The sequence below is a fragment of the Scophthalmus maximus genome, chromosome 22, assembly GCF_022379125.1.
Source record: "Scophthalmus maximus strain ysfricsl-2021 chromosome 22, ASM2237912v1, whole genome shotgun sequence".
In the NCBI taxonomy this organism is placed as follows: Eukaryota; Metazoa; Chordata; class Actinopteri; order Pleuronectiformes; family Scophthalmidae; genus Scophthalmus; species Scophthalmus maximus.
The window spans coordinates 7,200,496-7,218,552 of NC_061536.1; the positions used below are offsets into that span (position 1 = coordinate 7,200,496).

The 18,057-nt window shown below is 45.5% G+C and overlaps 1 protein-coding gene across 1 annotated transcript in view; it reads right to left on the minus strand.

Moving 5' to 3' along the window:
• jarid2b (jumonji, AT rich interactive domain 2b) overlaps positions 1-982 on the minus strand; it is a 101,096-nt gene extending 100,114 nt beyond the window's left edge. Inside the window, exon 1 of the mRNA XM_035619911.2 lies at positions 224-982. Coding sequence (XP_035475804.2) covers positions 224-271 — 48 coding nt within the window. The 5' untranslated portion in view covers positions 272-982. The remainder of the gene's footprint in view (positions 1-223) is intronic.
• Between the last annotated feature and the right edge of the window lie 17,075 nt (positions 983-18,057).

Below are 18,057 nucleotides of genomic sequence, written 5' to 3' on the forward strand. Positions count from 1 at the left end.
CGCGGACTCAATTTGACCCAAATTAGCGCCGCACGGGCCGCCCGCCGGTAACCTCCACCGGGTCGGTCCGCGAGGAAAGTTCATCGCGTCTTCTCCACCGAGACGAGGCAGGCGGCCAAGTTGAACCCGAGCGGCGGCGTTCTGAGGAGCGTTGCACAGGCAACACACACACACACACACACACACACACGGAGGAAAGAAGGAGACGGCGTTCTCTACTTACGTATTTCTTTTGAATGATATTCCTCTTGGGTCTTTCCTTGCTCATCATGCAATCCCAAAATGAAAAGTGTTTTGGCTACAGAGAGAGCGGCCACATGAATGTCCCCCTTCCTTCGCCTCTCCCGGAGCCACCGCCGGGTGACGATTTAAATCCCCGGCTCGGTGAGGAAAAGGCTCGCTGGCTTCGCAAGAATCCTCCCCTGCTCGGCGGCGTTTCCCCTCCCGGCTGTTCGGGAAATGTAGGCAGATAGATATATATGTATATATTTATATATATAAATATATCCCAAAAAGATTCAAGGGTCGGCGGCGAGCGGAGACGCGCTGGAGCCAAACTCGCAGGCGGGGAACATAGTCAAAACAAACGCACAACAATAAGTTCCATTCGCCGGAGCAGCTCGGCTCGTCGTCGCTGCGCACTCGCTCCCGGCTCTCCTCAGACGCATGTATGTGCGGCGACGTGGGGTCAACAAAGTTACATCGTGCGCGAGGCGACGACGCGACGAGGAAGCCAATGAATTGGAACGTTCAAAAATAAAAAATAAAAAAAAATTAAAAAAGGTTCGGTCACGTCGTCTTCTTCTGCTCGTGGAAGTAGAGAGAGAGAGAGCTGGAGCCTGCGGTCGACGAGCGAGCTCTCCAGCGGCACTGCTCTGCTGACTGCGAGCAGCTCCTTTCTTCCCCAGCCTCGGCCCCTCAGCCTATCACGTCCCTCGCCACTCAGCGGCAACTTCGAAATCAGCACCGCGACGAAGCCCCGCACACAGATCGCCGCCGGATTACACGTACACCGGGCACCTCTGTGCGTGTATATGCCTTTAAAATGATGCGTTCGCGGCGTCTGTGACAGACTCGTTTATGGGGATTGCGCGGTGGAATTTCATATAACGTTATGTAGTTTTGTGGGCTAATGTTTCCCGATGCACTCAAAGGAGATGGTTTGGTTCGGACACGATTGTGTCTTTGACTTTAAATCCCGCGTTTTAAATTATTTAGTTTAGTTTATTAAGGCCCCAATAAGCTTCTGCCTATATTAAACAGCACTCTTCCTGGGGTCTCTATTATTTCATGAAAAAATTACACAAGACGATCCATAACATTCATACTCACAGTACATCAAACGTACAGCAAAAGCTTACAAACAGAACATTCATACTCACAACATAACAAAAATCAATTCCTTGTACAACAATCACTTGTTCCTATACTCTTGTGGTTCAGTGGCCCAGAGAGCTCACAGCACTGCCACTGGAGAAAACACACACAAATAGACAAAACGCAAGCAAATTAGGAAAACGTCTTCATCAGTTTGACAACACATGCACAAGCATTTACACAAAAAAGACCGCAGCAAAACACATTTAGAAAAATCGCTGCAAATAGAACTCAATGAAACGGAAGTGTTTCCAGGGGACACTTAAATGTCATGCACACCTTTGGACATGCTTGTTGTTGTCGCGGATTTTGACTCACAAAGCCATTAAGGTTCTCTGTCCATCAGTAGTGTTGGACAAAGTAGATGTTTCTGATTTGTTTTAACATTGTGATCGCATGGTCCTTAATGGCGCTGTGAGTCAAAAGTGTGTTGAGTGTGTGCTCCAGGTGTTTGGGGGAAATCAATCCCCCATAGCATAAATCATTAACCTTTAAAGTGAAGACATGTTTTAAGATTAGAGTAACAATAGGGTTTAGATTTAGGGTTACGGTTAGGGTCAGGCGTAGGAAAGTAACTAGGTAAAGGACAGAGTAAATTTCCAATTTCCAGGAAATGTGTGTAAGTTAAGGTCAGAGTCTGAAGTAATTTGGCACACTGTGTGTGTGTGTGTGTGTGTGTGTGTGTGTGTGTGTGTGTGTTTAGACATAAACTATGGATTGGAGATTTTTCCTTATGTATTCTCACATGGGCAAACTTAAATGTTGTTCAAAAAAAATGACAAGGGGATTGGCAGGAAAAGTTTCAGAAAATGTCCGGAGCAACGTTTGCGTATTCACAAACAGCCCCTCCGGAAAAGTCAGTGCATGTCTGAGAGCAGCTCAACTTTTGTATGTTTATACACCACAAAAGACTCTTCTAATGAACCGTGAGCTTGTTTTTCCTTTGAAAGCTTTTCAAAATGTTTTATCGCATTCTCATATGATCGTGCCTCTTCATTAGTCTGGGAATGTTTAGCCCCTTCAAGCATCCCTTCAGCTCACGCTGGGTGAGATGCTGACACCGGACATTCACATCCACGGGCAGTTTTCAGAGGTCCAAAGCCCCTTTACCTGCACGTCTTTTGCTCTGCGTGAGGAAACCAGTACACAGGTGTATGACTAAGAAATTTTAAGAGCAGCTCAGGCGACTCCCTGAACCCCACAAAGCCTTTGGCCTATAATCAATCACCGGCATCCGCGCAATAACGCTGATTTCATTATCATTCATGTAACGAGGAAGAGCTATCGATTGCTCCTCTGTGTTTGATGTGGATTTAGCATAACGCGGCAAATGATCAAAGCACTAAACTTACCCATGAATGCATGGACAAAGGCAGCGAATCAATAACTGCCGGGTCAATATTTTTTGCATGTTTAATGCAGAGTAAAATGAAACCTAATCCTTTATTTACAGATAAATCCATGGGCAACATTTATATAAAGATATTGTAACTCTCTGCAGTGCCTTTAACACGGGCATGTTCTTTTAGCCTCTGATCAATGGCGTCTTGTCCTCTGACAGTGTCTAAGTCAAGCAGGCTATTTTGAGACGATGCAGTGGAACACGCTGCCTTTAGCCCCCATCACCCTGCACTCTCAGGGGGTTTGCCAGGGTCTTATGCCCTGCTGGTGCTGACATTTAGGCCCACATGAATCAATGAGACAAGCTGTGGTGGGATGCCTGCATTTCACAGCAGATAACCTCCTCACACAGTTCACATCTAGCCCACACCGTGTGCAAAAAGCAGGGAATTAGATGCATTTTAGCCTAAATCCCCCTTGTTCAAAAGATGTATAAAAAAAAAAATGTGACTTACTTACTCAGTCCTTTAAAATGTTCACTTTTTTCAAACGTGTATTACAAAGCTTTCGTGAAGGGGTAAAATAAGTTGAAAGACAACTCGAGTGTGCCTAAATGTGTCTGTTAGAGACTGATGTATGAAGTAAATTATAAAGTAAGTGTAGTAAGTGCATGGTAGCCTCTGTGAAGCTCTAAACGTGTTTTTCTCCTGGCAGCCCCCGTGTAAAGATTTGGGAAAATTTCCATAGTTCATGTCTGAAATCTTCTTGAGAGTGTATTTTTGTGTGTATTGGTCCGACAGCAACAGCAGGGCCAGCCCTACCAGAGCAAGCCATTGTGTCTGACTGGCTGAATGATTGAGTGAATGACAAAGTTAAACCATTAGTCAGCAAATCAAGTGTTAGACTTCCTCTTTTAAACTGATTCGGCGTGAGTGGTTACTTTGACATCAGGGAGTGCAACTCGGGTCTGTCGGCTGCTCAAAAACTTTCAGCAGCTCACGGATAATTAAGGCACAAACTACTGATGTTATGCCGAGTTGACACACGCTGACAGCGTTGTCTCAGCAGCCCAACAAGAGAGACAAAAAATAGTGCGGTGAATCTTCAATTTCGCACGGCCATGTTCCAGCTTAAATCCACGTTTTTACCTTTAGTCTTGTTTGGGTGTGCCCTTGAAGGGACAGCAGGTTTTTCGAGTGCTGTTTGGACAGCTCCACACTTGCATAAACGGCTTAGACATTTACACCAATGAATTTACGTGCGTGTGTGTGTGAGCATGTGTGTATATGTGTGTGTGTGCGTGTGTGTTTGTGTGCATGTATATGTGTGTGATGGAGAAGGCCAGGGATTGATTAGAGCTTTCACTCTCAATGTGGTTAATTGCCCAGTGAGGCTTAGCAGACGGTGCTGGCTAGATTGATGTCCGATAGCCAAGAAGAGGGGGGAGTCAGGGCGTTTGTGTGTGTGTGTGTGTGTGTGCGTGTGTGTGTGTGTATGTGTGTGTGTGTGTGTGTGAGTGTGTGCTGGAGGGAGGGTGGGGTTGATATACAGAGCAGAATGGATGGGAAGGGGGGCAACGAATCCTGAATTAATGTTGAAAGATTGAATGGTTAAATATTGCACATTGTTGAAATAAACCCAAAGGAGTTTCTTTCAAAGGACAAGAAAAAGCAAGCGATTGTTATCACATCTGCTGAAAATAAAGGAATTTTTAAATAAAGGGAAGGGAAATTTCTCATCCATGTCACCTTTTGTTTTGTTCCCCATTCATTAACAGGGTTGTTTTTTTGTTTTTTTCCCCCCAGCTAACTCTGGCTCTTTTTGTAGGAGATGCTTCCTTTGGGTTTAATTTGACAATGACCTGATGTTTCAATCACTGCTCAGCTCTCGTGAACTTGGTCTTTAAAAACAATCGTTTATCACTCTGGCAAATCAAGGCGTTCAATCCTCACTAATCTATGTGTTTAAATGAAGTTCCTACAACACCCTGAATAGAAGTAAATATTAATCTTCCAGTCGAGAGTTCTTGGAAGTTCAAACATTCCTATCAATGTTAGTATAGAAATGGAACTGAATAGAATCTGAAATGCAGTAGAATGACCTTTGATCCCTGGCATTTGAATTAGGAATCAAGAACACCTTTCCTGATATTTCACTCTTCAGAATACTTATTGTCTACAGTGGTCATTAAATTAAGAACATTGTTCAATAACGCGTCGGGAGGTATGTGTGCTCATGGGGGAATGGAATTAACTTGCAGAGTGTGGTGCTGTGGGACAAGCTGGCCTCTGTGTTGGCAGGGTGGGTTGGGTGGATAAGGAAAGCTGTAAAATCATGGCTTATGGAATTCTCTCCTTTTCACAGCGGCTGTTAAAACTCTTAAGTAATACGAGCACTGACGACATTGAACACTACATATAAGTGAAAGAAAGTAAGCGAGGGGACGGAAAGAGAGAGAAATTAAGCGTTGCACTGCAAAAACGAAGTACAAGAGTGATGTTCAGGTTCAAACAGTTGTAATGGTTTTCAGAATAAATAAATTAAAGAATAAAATATATTCATGCTTTACTAGACAGTGCAAAAAGCCATTTTGTCCGCTACTCTTAAACAATGCAGTCAGTCTTAATAGGTGGAAACCTAATCTGCCAATGTCGTACGTTCATTGATAACTGTTCCCAACTGAAAACTGGCTCGTTTCAAGTTCTGGGAAATAACATTTTAAGAGAAAGCACACAAATACTCTTCAGTGAAGCTCCTTGGAAACAGAGGAAGAGGAATTCATGACTTGTTTTAAGGTATGGAATATTTCCTTACATTATGTAAAGCCCTCTCATACTACAAATAATGTGGTTTAATCACTTTCAACTCCCATTTTGAGAAAAGTGTCTGGGGTTTTTTCAAATTGTATTTGTTTTATATAGAATGTCATGTTGGGGTTTAGGAGGGAATTTCTTTTGGAGTGTTGATGGTGGTAGACAGACTGGGGGCCACGGTGGCTTTAAAATGACTCTGCTGAAATCGGAATCTTATAAGTACTCTCATTAAAGCGGGGTTAACTTTCCCCACAGCCAGCCCCACTTCACGCCCACTTCTCCCTATCCAGTGTTCAGGGAGTCGTTGAGATCATAAACACAATTTATTTTTCGACAACTCCTCCGCCCATACACACACACACACACACACACACACAGACACACACATACGAAGATGCACACATCCCCTTCTGGAGGGACTTGAGAGTCCCCACTCTGCTTCCATGGATAATTGGACACCTCCAGCATGAGAAATCCCCTGCCAAAACAAAACAGGCACCAGCAGCGTAGACTCCGATCAAGTTCGTCAAATACGAGCACAGCAGCGAGGATGAGACGCAGACAGGCCGAGGCTCGGTTGAACCTCAACTAGAAGCTAGATCTTTGAAAGACACCCGAACCCCCTGTTGGCGGGGGTTCTCTCTGATTCCGATCACATGTTGAATATCCGACTTCCTGATATGGTTGTGATGTTGCGGGGGCACGATCAGCAGGAGGAGGGGGGGTTGTCCTCGGGGCACACAGCTGGGATGAGCACGCTCTTCACTGTGCCCTAAGTTGACCCATCTGGAAGCTAAATGCAAAACCGTCTGAAGATCAGAGCCAAGGGACGACTCTCTGTTATTTCGGCCCCCAGGGCTGTTGTTGTGTTTCACTAATGAGGCGGCGCTCCCCAAGCTCACCTTGCAACTGGAAGCCCAGAGAAGCCTAGCCTGGTAAACTGTGGAAAAAGTAGACATCAGCGTGGCGTGGAGTAGTGAGCACACTGCTTGGACATTCCCTTTAGTGGTCAGGTTGTTTATAGACATGAGATGTAGATTTTTCTTTTTTTCATCTCACCATGTCAAACTTTTCTTAGATTTGTCCTCGTCTTCATGAGCGACACCTCTTGGTAATGCTGCTACGTTCATGTCAATGAGCCAGAGAGTCAGAATCATTTTCCAGAGCCGTGAGAAAAACAACGAGCCGATACTTGACCAAATAACTTCCATTATCTTATTATCATTCATGCCTCTGTTTTGTTTCACATATAAAGGGTTTTGAAACTTAATAACATCACCATGTGGCTCTCATTCACGCACAATGCTTTTTTTGCCATCTGCATTTATCCATCCAGTCCAGTTTCACCGTTCAGTTTCTCATCATTCAACGCTCTTGTTCCCCAGTCTCACCTCAAACCAGTCTGGACTGGAGTACGGTGTGGATGAGCAGCTCAGCGTAAATCACTCGTGAGGAACAAGCAGTGTTGTAGCGTTGCCAGGTCTCTTGTGTGTATCTAGCCACACAGAGAGTAATAGCGTCCAGCCACAAAGGTTCAATAGCCCAGGAGAGACTGGCTGACTCATATGGGTCAAGACCTGCCACAGGTGGGGGATCCCAGGCTGAATAACCTCCCTCCCTGACAGTAGGCAGCCGCAGCCTCGGCGCCCCTTTTCACCCGCCCGGGACACCTGCACCGTACACAAAAGCCATCCCTCTCCAATTCTTTGAGGGCATGAGCAGAGAGAGGAAAGGGACATGGGCAAGAACGGAGAAAGGGAGAAAGAAATGGGGTTGGATGGGCAGCGGCGGGGGGGGGGGGGGGGGGGGGGGGGGGTTGCTGTCTCAATCGTAGCCATGCGGAAACAAAGTAACACAAACTCCAGCCACAGCAGGGGAACAGCTGGAGCACACAGGGACGGCTGTCTGGGTGGTCTGAGAGGCAGCGAGGAAAAGAGAGGGTGTGAGCTGAGGAGGAATGACTGAGAATGAAAGACACGGAGAGGGCTTGGGTTAGGATAGCGATGTTTAAAGTAGGCTGTTAAGAAGAGGAAGAATAGAGAACGAGAGCGAAGAAGGGGGGGAAACAACCGAGGCAAAGACGCCAGTTGAGAGTTTTCCCTTTATCCCTGCGATTATGGCAAATCGATACACATCAATATCTAATTATTCAAAGAAGCTCCAGCTCCAGCAGCCTCATCGGGAGCAGGAGCACGTGTAATTCATCTCCTGTGCAAAAACAAATCGCTCTGTATTTGAAATCAGCGATAACCGCTCAAGATGGGATGATGATTATGATAACTGGCTTTTTTTTGCTGGGAAAGAGGAGAGAAATTACTGTTCATATTCACCACCAAACAGAAAGTTGTATAGTCATTTTCATCACCTCTCCCCCACCTTTCACAGTGGCCATTTAAAAAGCTGCTGTTATCAGAGCAATTTAATTAAATTTGGCATAGCCAATGTTAGAGTGCTTAGTTATTAGGGAAAAGCATTTGATAACATCCTTACAAAAAAAAAACAAGCATTCACTTGTGCGCAGCGAGGCAATATCCCTGTGCCTTTTCATCGGAGGCCTATTACAACAACACGGTTTGCATGGTAAAAAAAAAAGAAGGTGAGTCACGCGGGAGGTCCTGCTCATTTGCATATCCCCAGGGTGCACGGTGTAATTTAGCTACATATGTCCCTTCCCTAATAGGCTGGAGTTGGCTTAACGTGAGGTTTGTGTTTTTGGAAGCGACCTTGCTTGATTGTCTATTCGGATTCACAGGTCTGCTCTGATTTGCAATTGAAAGGCACGTAATTGTACTTGAACTAACTGAATAACTACAGGGGTTTTTACGTGAGGGAGAAAGATGTTTTTGTTTTTTTGTCTGCTGGATTCAACCGTGAGTGCCAACCATTCACTTTTTCAGATTTCCTTTTCTTATAATAATAATAATAATAATACATTTAATTTATAGAGCACTTTTCATTGCTAAAAGCAATCTCACAGTCGTGATTGTTGACTAAAATACAGTTCACGTCACTGTGGCCAGTATCAGATTCTACTGAATGTTACTAATCTGCCTCCATGTTTCCCATGGTAATACATAATATATCTGACTCAAACAAATGGAAATGTATTCATGATATGCATTCGCTTATTTCTGCACTAAGTTTGACATTCTCCCTTCGAACCCACAGAGACTCAGACAACATTAGCAGGGCTGATGCGTCGCCACACCAGAAGCCACCATAAATCGAGCACCTCCCCTCTTCCTGGTCATAGCCCGTTGCTTATCTCCTATATCTGACAGCCATAATTTGCCTCTCAAATGTTCTGCTCTATGATGTTATGGCTGCATATATCCGAAAATGCATATCCCACTGGTGCGAGTCTTTGTGTGTGTTAATCCCAATTTATTATCCATGACATCAGACCCAATTTATCCAGATTTAACACTGATTCTCAGTTCAACAGAGAGGAAAAGTACTGGAATATGAATTAATGTTGGGTTTTTTTTCTCCTTTATTAATAATAACCAAGCCACCCGTGCAAAACACACTCACCACTTTTTCTTGCCTCCCGATATTACACGAGATTAGGAAAGCTAAAAGGTTAATGAGATTCTTCCCTTCTTTTGAACAAACTGTGCCTTATTTCTCCCTTTCAGAGGAAGCCATAAACATCCTCTCTGTAATAACGAATGGTGATTATGCCGATGATATTAATTATCATTACTTTCAATTACTACACCCAGCCAGGCCCTGTCGGTTATGAGGGCAGCTCCCTGTGGAGGAGCCGCCACCCGCCGCCCGCCGCCCGCCGCCGTACATTCATTAGCTAAGCCGAGTGATTGGGTCTCACTGCTTCTCCATCTCCGTCTTTCTCCTTCTCCTCTCTCTTGCCTTTGTTCCGTCCTTTCTATTTTTTTCTGCCCTCTCTCTTCCGCCTGCCAGTGTCAGCGAGTCCACGAAGCTCCACATACTTGTCAAGGGCAGGCCAGTGAATGAATGAGGTGAGGTGGAAGTTAATTGTGCAGAGATCTGAGATGAGCTGTAAGGGAATCAATGGCACAGATTGTACAGATTCCTCAGTTCCTCTTTCTCTTTCTCTCCGTCCCGTTCTCCCCCCTTCCTATTTCATTGTCCTCCTCTTTTTTCTCTCCTCTCTCATTTCCTTGCTTCAGCTCTTGTCACCGGTCCCTCGCTCAGTCTTGTTGCTGCGTCTTTCCCCTTTCCACCCTCCCTCGCTCCTGACATGAAACATCCATTTCCGTCCCATGAAATATGGAGAGGGCCCTCATGAATTGTTTACAGGTTAGCAGCATGCATGCCAATGGCGGCAGGGGGACAGGCTCAGGTTTTCCGACAGGCTGCAGTGGGCGAAGGGCATCGAAAGCACGGAGGAGTGGCTCCGCCGAACATGCTCATAAACCAGCAGCGTCTGATTATCCCAGCCTGCAGCCTGCTTTGAGTTTAAAGCTGCTTTCAGACATACACTGAAGTCTGGACATCTTCCTGAATTTCTTCCGGCGGGGCTCTATGTTCATGTGAGAACGCAAATGACGGGACAGATAGATTGCAGAGATGAGACAGATAGATTGTGGTCATCATCTAAGCGACATCCTTTTTCACGGGGGAGCACCGTTGCATGACCCCCAACAGGAAATGCAGAAAAGGCCTAGATGGCTCTACTCACGTGTGTTTTATGCAAGTAATTATAAACTATCAGAACTTTTTCTGATCAACACTTCTTAAAAAAGCGCTCATAGTGTTTATTTAGACAAATGAGCCAAAACTCATAGCAGCATCATTGGGTCACAAAGTGACGCAGGAAATAGCCGCTGAAATGACTAAAATTGGATCTTTAAAATCAGCATCAAGGTCATACAAACTTATTTCAGAATTGAAATTCAGTTCGGTCTTAATAGCAGAGTAGATGATACTAATGCAGCACGCCGAACTTCAGCCTTTTGACACTGCTATTACGAAGATAATTGACTGTACACTTGCTTCCCTCGCAGCACTTAATCGTTCACCTGTCCCGGAGGAATCAAGACGAGAGCAAGAGGAAGTGGTGCTGTAATGTGATCGGTCAAATGGCTCAGGATATTTATTTGGTTGGTCTCGCTGGACGACGCATGGCCTGTTGAGTTGGTTAATTTCCTGCTGATGAGCTTGTACATCGCGTCATCGTTGCGCCACAGGGATATGAAGGATGGATACGGAGGCATCAATTAAGATGCACTTTGGTGAGGGATCAGTTTGTGGCTTTCTTTTCCTGTGGCCAAGCTCGTGATTGATAGAGATGAAGCTGAGCACAAAGGGATTTGTGCGTTTCAGATGGACAGTTAGAGCAATTTTGAGGGGCTTGCTGACTAAAGTGCTTTACTGCAGCTTGTGCACTTTACTGGTTGTAATGGAGTTCTGGGGAGCCACACCACTTGAGAGATTGGTGTGGATATATTATTAATCTGTTCCCTGTGCCGTTGCATAGTGCTGAACTGCGAGACGGCACGGCGGTGGCGCCGTCACCCCCATATCTGTCTCTAGCGCTCCGTCTCCTCTACTCTTTCTCCGTCTCTATCCTATCCCCTGTCTTTGTCACTCCTCCTCCTCCTCCTCCTCCTCCTCCGACGACCGTCCAAAGAAAGGACATGGAGCTGGAAGAGTGGAGGAAGAGGTGATCAGATCAATATTCCCCTCAGGAAGCAGGCCTCCTCACTCTGGTTCTTTGTCTCTCTCTCTCTCTCCCTCTGCCTCTGCCTGTCTATTGTGCAGCCGGTTTGTCCGACCGCATCATTGGAACATCGTCGCAAGCAAGCCAGACAAGCAGCCGTACTCGGCATGTCAGGGTGCCCGTGACGAGCTCGACACACGCGACCAAATATGGCGGACAGCGGTGATGAGAGCGCCATTGATAAATAAAGTAGGAGTTGTGGCAGAGAAAGGAGAATAGACTGAGTTTCTCAACGTCATGACAAAGTTTTTTTTGAAGGTACACGTTACGCTGTGGAAGCTGCATCACAAAACCTGCCGCCTTCCCACATTTGACTCAACTACAGTGTGATTGATGGTGAATGTCCCCCCCCCCCCCATGTTTTTAACAAATCGACGAATTAGTGGAAATTAAATTTGACTTTTTATTCATTCCGGATTATAAGAGCACACAGTATCCGGAGCAACATTTGCAGACATCTCTCAACATTTACAGCCACTCTGGAAAAGTTTAGTAATATTTCCGGATCTCAGGTCACGTCTGAAAGCAGCTTAGGTTAGTAAGCTGTAATTTTCAAACATGAAATGCACATAAAGTCAACCTGTTTGAAAAATAGGGCCTTCACCAGCCTCCAGCCGGTTGGCGCTTGGGCCCTACTTAAAAAAAAAAGGAAAATATAGTTGCAGTTGCAGATGCTGTATTAAGGAATAAAAGAGGACAGACAAGCTGGACTGAAATCAAACCAGGAAAACATGGAGGAACAAGATCAGACACGACAGCTGAGCAGTCATCGGAGACGCCGGGCTTATTTCCTTGCAGAATGGTACATCGTCTTGAACACGGCTCTCTGAACGCGGCCATTGTTTGATGACATTCACTTTTCCCTCATCTGCCAAGTTGGCTGGTGAATTCTCCCTCTGTTCCACCTCGCTCACGTCTCTCTGTGGCTGCGGAGACGTTTCTACATTTTAAGGGTGAGTATTAACTTTTCTGTCAAGCGCCGTTCCACGCTTTCACTTTTAGAAACTGTGACCACAAACTGTGTCGGCCAGAGCACAATGTGGATGTCATGGCCCGTGATGGCTTGCAAACAGCCTCGGTGTTATGGAAGCACGTCGCACGCGCGTGTGTGTGCGTGTCTGTGTGTGTGTGTGTGTGTGTGTGTGTGTGTGTGTGTGTGTGTGTGTGTGTGTGTAAATAGTAGTGAGAGAAGAGGAAGAGATTGTGCGTGACAACAGGAAAGGTGGGTGGTGTAGAAGATACTGTATTTGCGTGTCTCTGTGTTTGGGGATAGGGAAGTTTCCACTGCTCCTATCTTTCTTATCCTCTCTGAAACACAGACACACACACACACACACACACACACACGCGCACACACACACACACACGGTCTTCTCTCTTGCGGACCTGCTACCTAGAGATTAGCTTCCCCACAGAGGGGTGGGGTTGTGTCGTTGACCATTGTCCAATCAGGCGTGACCCAGCGATGCCAACCAGCACGCCCACATCTCACTGCTCTGCCAAGGGGGCGTCACATGATGGGACCAACTGTCACTACACATGGTCTCTCTCTCTCTCTCTCTCTCTCTCTCTCTCTCTCTCTCTCTCAAATCTGTCCATTTGTGTCTTAGAAAACAATGCATCAATTTATCCTTGTTATCTTTTTTTTCCTGTTCTTAGAGCTCTAGTTTCTCTGAAAAACAGGTGGCAAATCATCTTCCTCCTTTTTTTAGCCTGTATGCACATTTCGTGTGTGCACCTACACATTGTGCTCAGACACTTAAGTGGTTCAATCTGCTGCCTCTTGAGCTGCACAAACTCCCCTGATGGCAGCGGATCTCGCCAGAACTCTCCTGTGCCTTCCTCTCTGCTGCCCAACAGTCTGAATAAGAGTGAGAGGACTCCCCACTCTTCTTTCTTTTTTTAATACTCATAATCAAGAGCACACTCTATTCCTCACAAAAGATTTTGCACAGGTGCACAAACACGATCAAATTCTTTGTTGCAGCCTACATTGACCTGACTCGTGACGGCCTTTTTTCTTTTCTTTATTTGTGTCTACAGCACCTGGTCATTTTCAGCTTCGTTTGATTCTAAATACAGCGATTCTGCTCGGGGTATTCACACAACATTAACTTTCCTAGGAACGACGACAAACACTGTTTGCTTTGGACATAAAGAAAAGGACATGTCGGCTTCAGGTGGATTCAGATAAAGTATCGCCGCTCAGGGCGACCGTGCAACGCAGCCAGCTGTGTGCTGCTATCCGGTCCTTCGCGGCCCCCCACCCCCCCCCCCCCCCCCCCCCCCCCCCCCCCACCCTGATCTTTGTTTGCACGACTTACCTGACTTACAGTGAGGTTAACTCGTAGTCACTGGGGGGATTACGTTTTAAGACCATGCATCCTGCACAGGTTGAATGTACGCAAAAACATGCCGACGGAGAAAACACTGCGTAACAGTGCACGTCCTCAATACAAGCACAGATCTTTATGCCCAATCCTTTGTGTCCTCCACATGCCTCTGCTGGCAAACTGGAATTCATCCAACAGTTCCATGTTAAAATTTTTGGGTTTTCTCGAGGTGCAACAGAGGTTTTAGATAAAAAAAAAAAAAGATTGGAAATGAAAAACAAAAAGCTCGCTCCATGTCTCCCTCTGGAAATGATTAGACCTGTTGGTGCAGCTTGAAACCATTACTGATGTACACTGATGAAGTCCCATTTGTTTGAAGTGCAAGCACTCTCATGCATGTGTGAGTGTGTGTGTGTGTGTGTGTGTGAGCACACATCTGTCCATCCTTGTGTGTGTGTGTGTGCGTGAGCACACATCTGTCCATCCTTGTGTGTGTGTGTGTGTGTATGTGTGTGTGTGTGTGTGTGTGTGTGTGTGAAAGCTCGCTCGCCTTCCCTTTCTCCGTCAGCCAAGCCCCGCGCTACTAAAAACTCATTGCAGAGAGGAACTGGAAATAAACTTGTGAGGGAACCCGATCCCCTTTGAAGTGTCGGGCTCATAGTTCAAACCGTTTCCGGTCATCAAATATATGTCATCAACCCCCAATTTACGTATAAAACGTTTTCCTCTGGCAGCGGGCACGTTTCGCCATTGTTCCATGGCCCCTGTGCTTTGACAAGATAACATAACAGCTTTTTCCTGTCCCTGACATTATTCCAGCAACAGAATGTCAATCCAGAAAGGCCGATGGAGAGTTAGTGCAGTGGAAATTACACGTGTTGTGGGCTTTTGAACAAATCGTGCCCGTGATCTGGAGTGTATCATCCCAGCATTGATGTGATTCACTGCAATTGTTCTTTCAAACAAACAGACATGTGTTGTATTCTGTTTTGGGTTTTTCGGGTCGATGGATAAAAACTGAAACTGGTCTTTTTCATTTCTAGTCAAAGACATCTGTGTGCTCTCTGGTGATGTGAAACCTTTGCAATTGAAATGGAAATATCCTGGATGTGTGAAAATGAAGAAAGAAAATATAGATCATACAGAAAAAAACACTTTGAGCATGTAGTCGACAGCAAAATCCACATGCAGAGTAGTACCAAACTCTACTGCAGGGTTTCATCCAACTACCTTATTATGTATTATCCTTTCCTTATTAAGTTTTCAATTTTTTTTTCTTCATATCATTGATGGACAGTATTGGATCATCATTGGCCACTGGACGTCTTTACATTCTGTGATTACTCCTCTCTATCACAGTTTTCACATTCAGAGGCAGACACCTCACCAACAGGGAAATAGGTTCAACTTGTGCACAAGGGATAAACAGGCAATGATCCATGCATTTAATCCATTGTTTTGTTATTTTATTTCATGAATATCAGCCTCTCCCTCCTTTGACACAGCCTCCTCAAAGCATTCTTGAAAGGTCAGATTTTTTCTTACCTTCTTTTGGGGCCATTTGCTCCCAAACATTTCACCACAATGAGAAAATCTAAATTGCAGACAGGTGACTGTAAGCTCCTTTCCACCTTCATTTTGATCACTTATCAGATAAGCATGTTGTGCATCCTCTCTGCATTCAATACTGCTCCAATACATGAAGTTTCAGAACTGGATTCTGAGAAAACTATTTTTAAAATGCAGGAATGAGCTAAAGCTTGTGTTTCTTCCTGTTTGCTTTTGGTTTGTAGTCTCTAAGTGTGATTCTCTGACATTATCACTCACGAATGGAAATAATGTTTGAAACCAGTCAAGTCAAAGTCAGTAATAATGTAAATCATATGCGATGGGCTAAAACAAGTAAAATGGCTCTTTTATTTATCAAAGCGTCGGCCTCGTGTTCAAAGCCTGGTTTGTTTCCAAAGAGACTATTGTTAATTTTTCTGCCAGCCCAGGTTAATTATTTTCATTAAATCTAATATTAAGTGAGCAGAGAAGGGGGGGGGGGGGTTACTCTGAATGCGGCTTGTGATAATTTTCTCATTGTTGTCCTGTCATCTCTTAACAAAGCCAGAGAGGGGGAGAGCGCAAGCGAGGCAGAGCAAAGGGTTATTTAAAGGAGACCTAAGGATGTCCTCACTAATGGATGATGCACTTTACTCACCAGCACACAATACTGTACACTTCTATTTAAATTCAAATTATGCCTTGTCTTGGATCAGTGTGTGTGTGTGTGTGTGTGTGTGTGTTTGGGAGAGAGGAGGGGGGCATGCTTAGTCCCTCTTTTAGTGTTTATTGTCGACAATGAGGTTGAACCCTTCTAAAAATACGGGACAAAGGCAGAGAGGTGCTGAGGGGCCGGAAAAAGCTCACCACCTCTCTTCAATGTGTTTTAGCGCGTGCGCACAAATAAACACACACACACATACACACACACACACACACACACACACACACATTGCTAATTACATGTGTTAGTGCTCTAATTGTGGTCTGGCTATAAATACTCTGGATTGACGTATTATGAAAGGGACATTTCAGTATACAGAAAAAAGTTACAAAAGTTACAGCAAAACCTTTTGATGGCAACATCCTTTTGAGTCTTTGATAAACCCAGGGGTGACCTTTTTTTTTTCTCCAGAAAACATCGACTCCATCAGAGAAACTCCTCGAGAGTGTGAGCTGTCATTTTCCCCCGTAAAAGCAGAATCTCACAGAAAAGTCTGAGAAGTTCAAACACACTTGCACTGAGCTGCTCCTCTCCCGAGGAGACGGGTATATTATCAGTGTGTAGTGGCGGTGAGCCTGGTGAGTTCCTAATGATAGCTTTGTCCTTCACCACAGACTAAATCAAGGCTTGCTGGGTAAACCAACACGGCGCGGCCACTTAACCCGCGTCTGCCCCCCTCTGCTGCCAACACAAAAAAAAACGGCTCTGTATTTTTATGCAAATGTGAGGGAGCCACCTGACCAGCATGAATCCAGGCCCCATTCACTTCAACCATGTAGACAGCCACAGCAAGTCGTCTGCGGAAATAACAAGTCTACTTCTGTGCCACGACTGACATTCATAAACCAAAAGATTTGTACATTCAGTTTTCTGTTTATTTCTCCAACTGCCGCTCTTACATTCTCACTCTTCTGACTCTTGTAATCGCCTTCTGTCAACTTGTTCTCTTTTTTTCTGCCCACTCTTGCCATTTGTACGCTCCACGTCACTTATTGGTATTTTCCCTTGGACTGGTGAGACGCGGGCGGAAATCATTAGGAGGTTTTTTGTATCGGCGTCTTCATTTGTCATCCCGGTTTTCTGCGAGCCAAGTGGTTCCTCCAAAAAGTCCGAGGCTCCATCTAGATTATCCTCAGAGTGTTTTGAAACATCCATCCATGACGTCTGGAGACGCACCAAACTCGGGGCCTCAATTTGTCTCCATAATGTGCAACTGTCAACACTTCACAACCCTGTAAAAGACACCAAAGAGACTTGCCCTTTAACTCCAGGGCTTTAACAGAGGCATTCGAGCTGGCTTGGGAATCGAGAGGGTGCGTGTGTGTGTGTGTGTGTGTGTGTGTGTGTGTGTGTGCGCCGCAGGGCTCCAGGTGTGTTCACCTGTCTGCCATTCAAATCCCTTCAAGGCAAAACAAAACAGAGGCAAGGCACTCAAGATGTCCAGAGATCACGTTACACTTCTGTCTCTGCTTCTCATCATTCATGCAAATACACGTACACACGCACAACAGTGCATACAAGTATGCAGGAGGTCCGTGATCCATGAAATGGGGAGTAAGGGCTTTGGGCCAATATGAAAGCTTTGGAGAGGAAGGGAGCGGCATGATTGATGGCGGCGATGGGGAAGTGGTGCAGGTAGTGTTACAGGTATAGCTGCAGTTTGCGGTCGGTTGCCCTGGTGCTGAGGGTTGTACGAACGAGCGACGGCAGTTAGGACCAGAGATGTCTTTGCTCGGACCGTCGACGAGTTGGAGCTGTTATTGAAACCATGCCATGCTTTGCACTCACCAGGCTAAAAGTCGGGCTGAAAAAAAATCTCCGTCCAGATGCAAATTGTTGCACAAACAGGAAGCAGAGTGTACTCTGCGGTCGGTTACTTATTTACAGAAAACACTACGAACGAGAAACATCAATGGAAAGTAAGCGCAGGGATTTCTTCACTTGGACCGATGACGAGGTGGAACTAGTACGTGTCCACCACGTTCTCTTGCCCCCACTGCTGCTAGTGGAGTCGTGACTCATAAGAACCAATCAGGAAGCGAAGGCAGGTGACGGCGTCATCGTTTTTGGGCCAGTTCGTGCCACAAAGGCAGCCCCAGAGTTTTTGAACAAGAACGGGGCCAGCAGCGTTTCCAAACGTCTCCACTTTAGGCTCTGGACTTGTGCAGATGTCAGGTGTAAACACAGCAGCGGTGATGCATTTTAAAACGAACA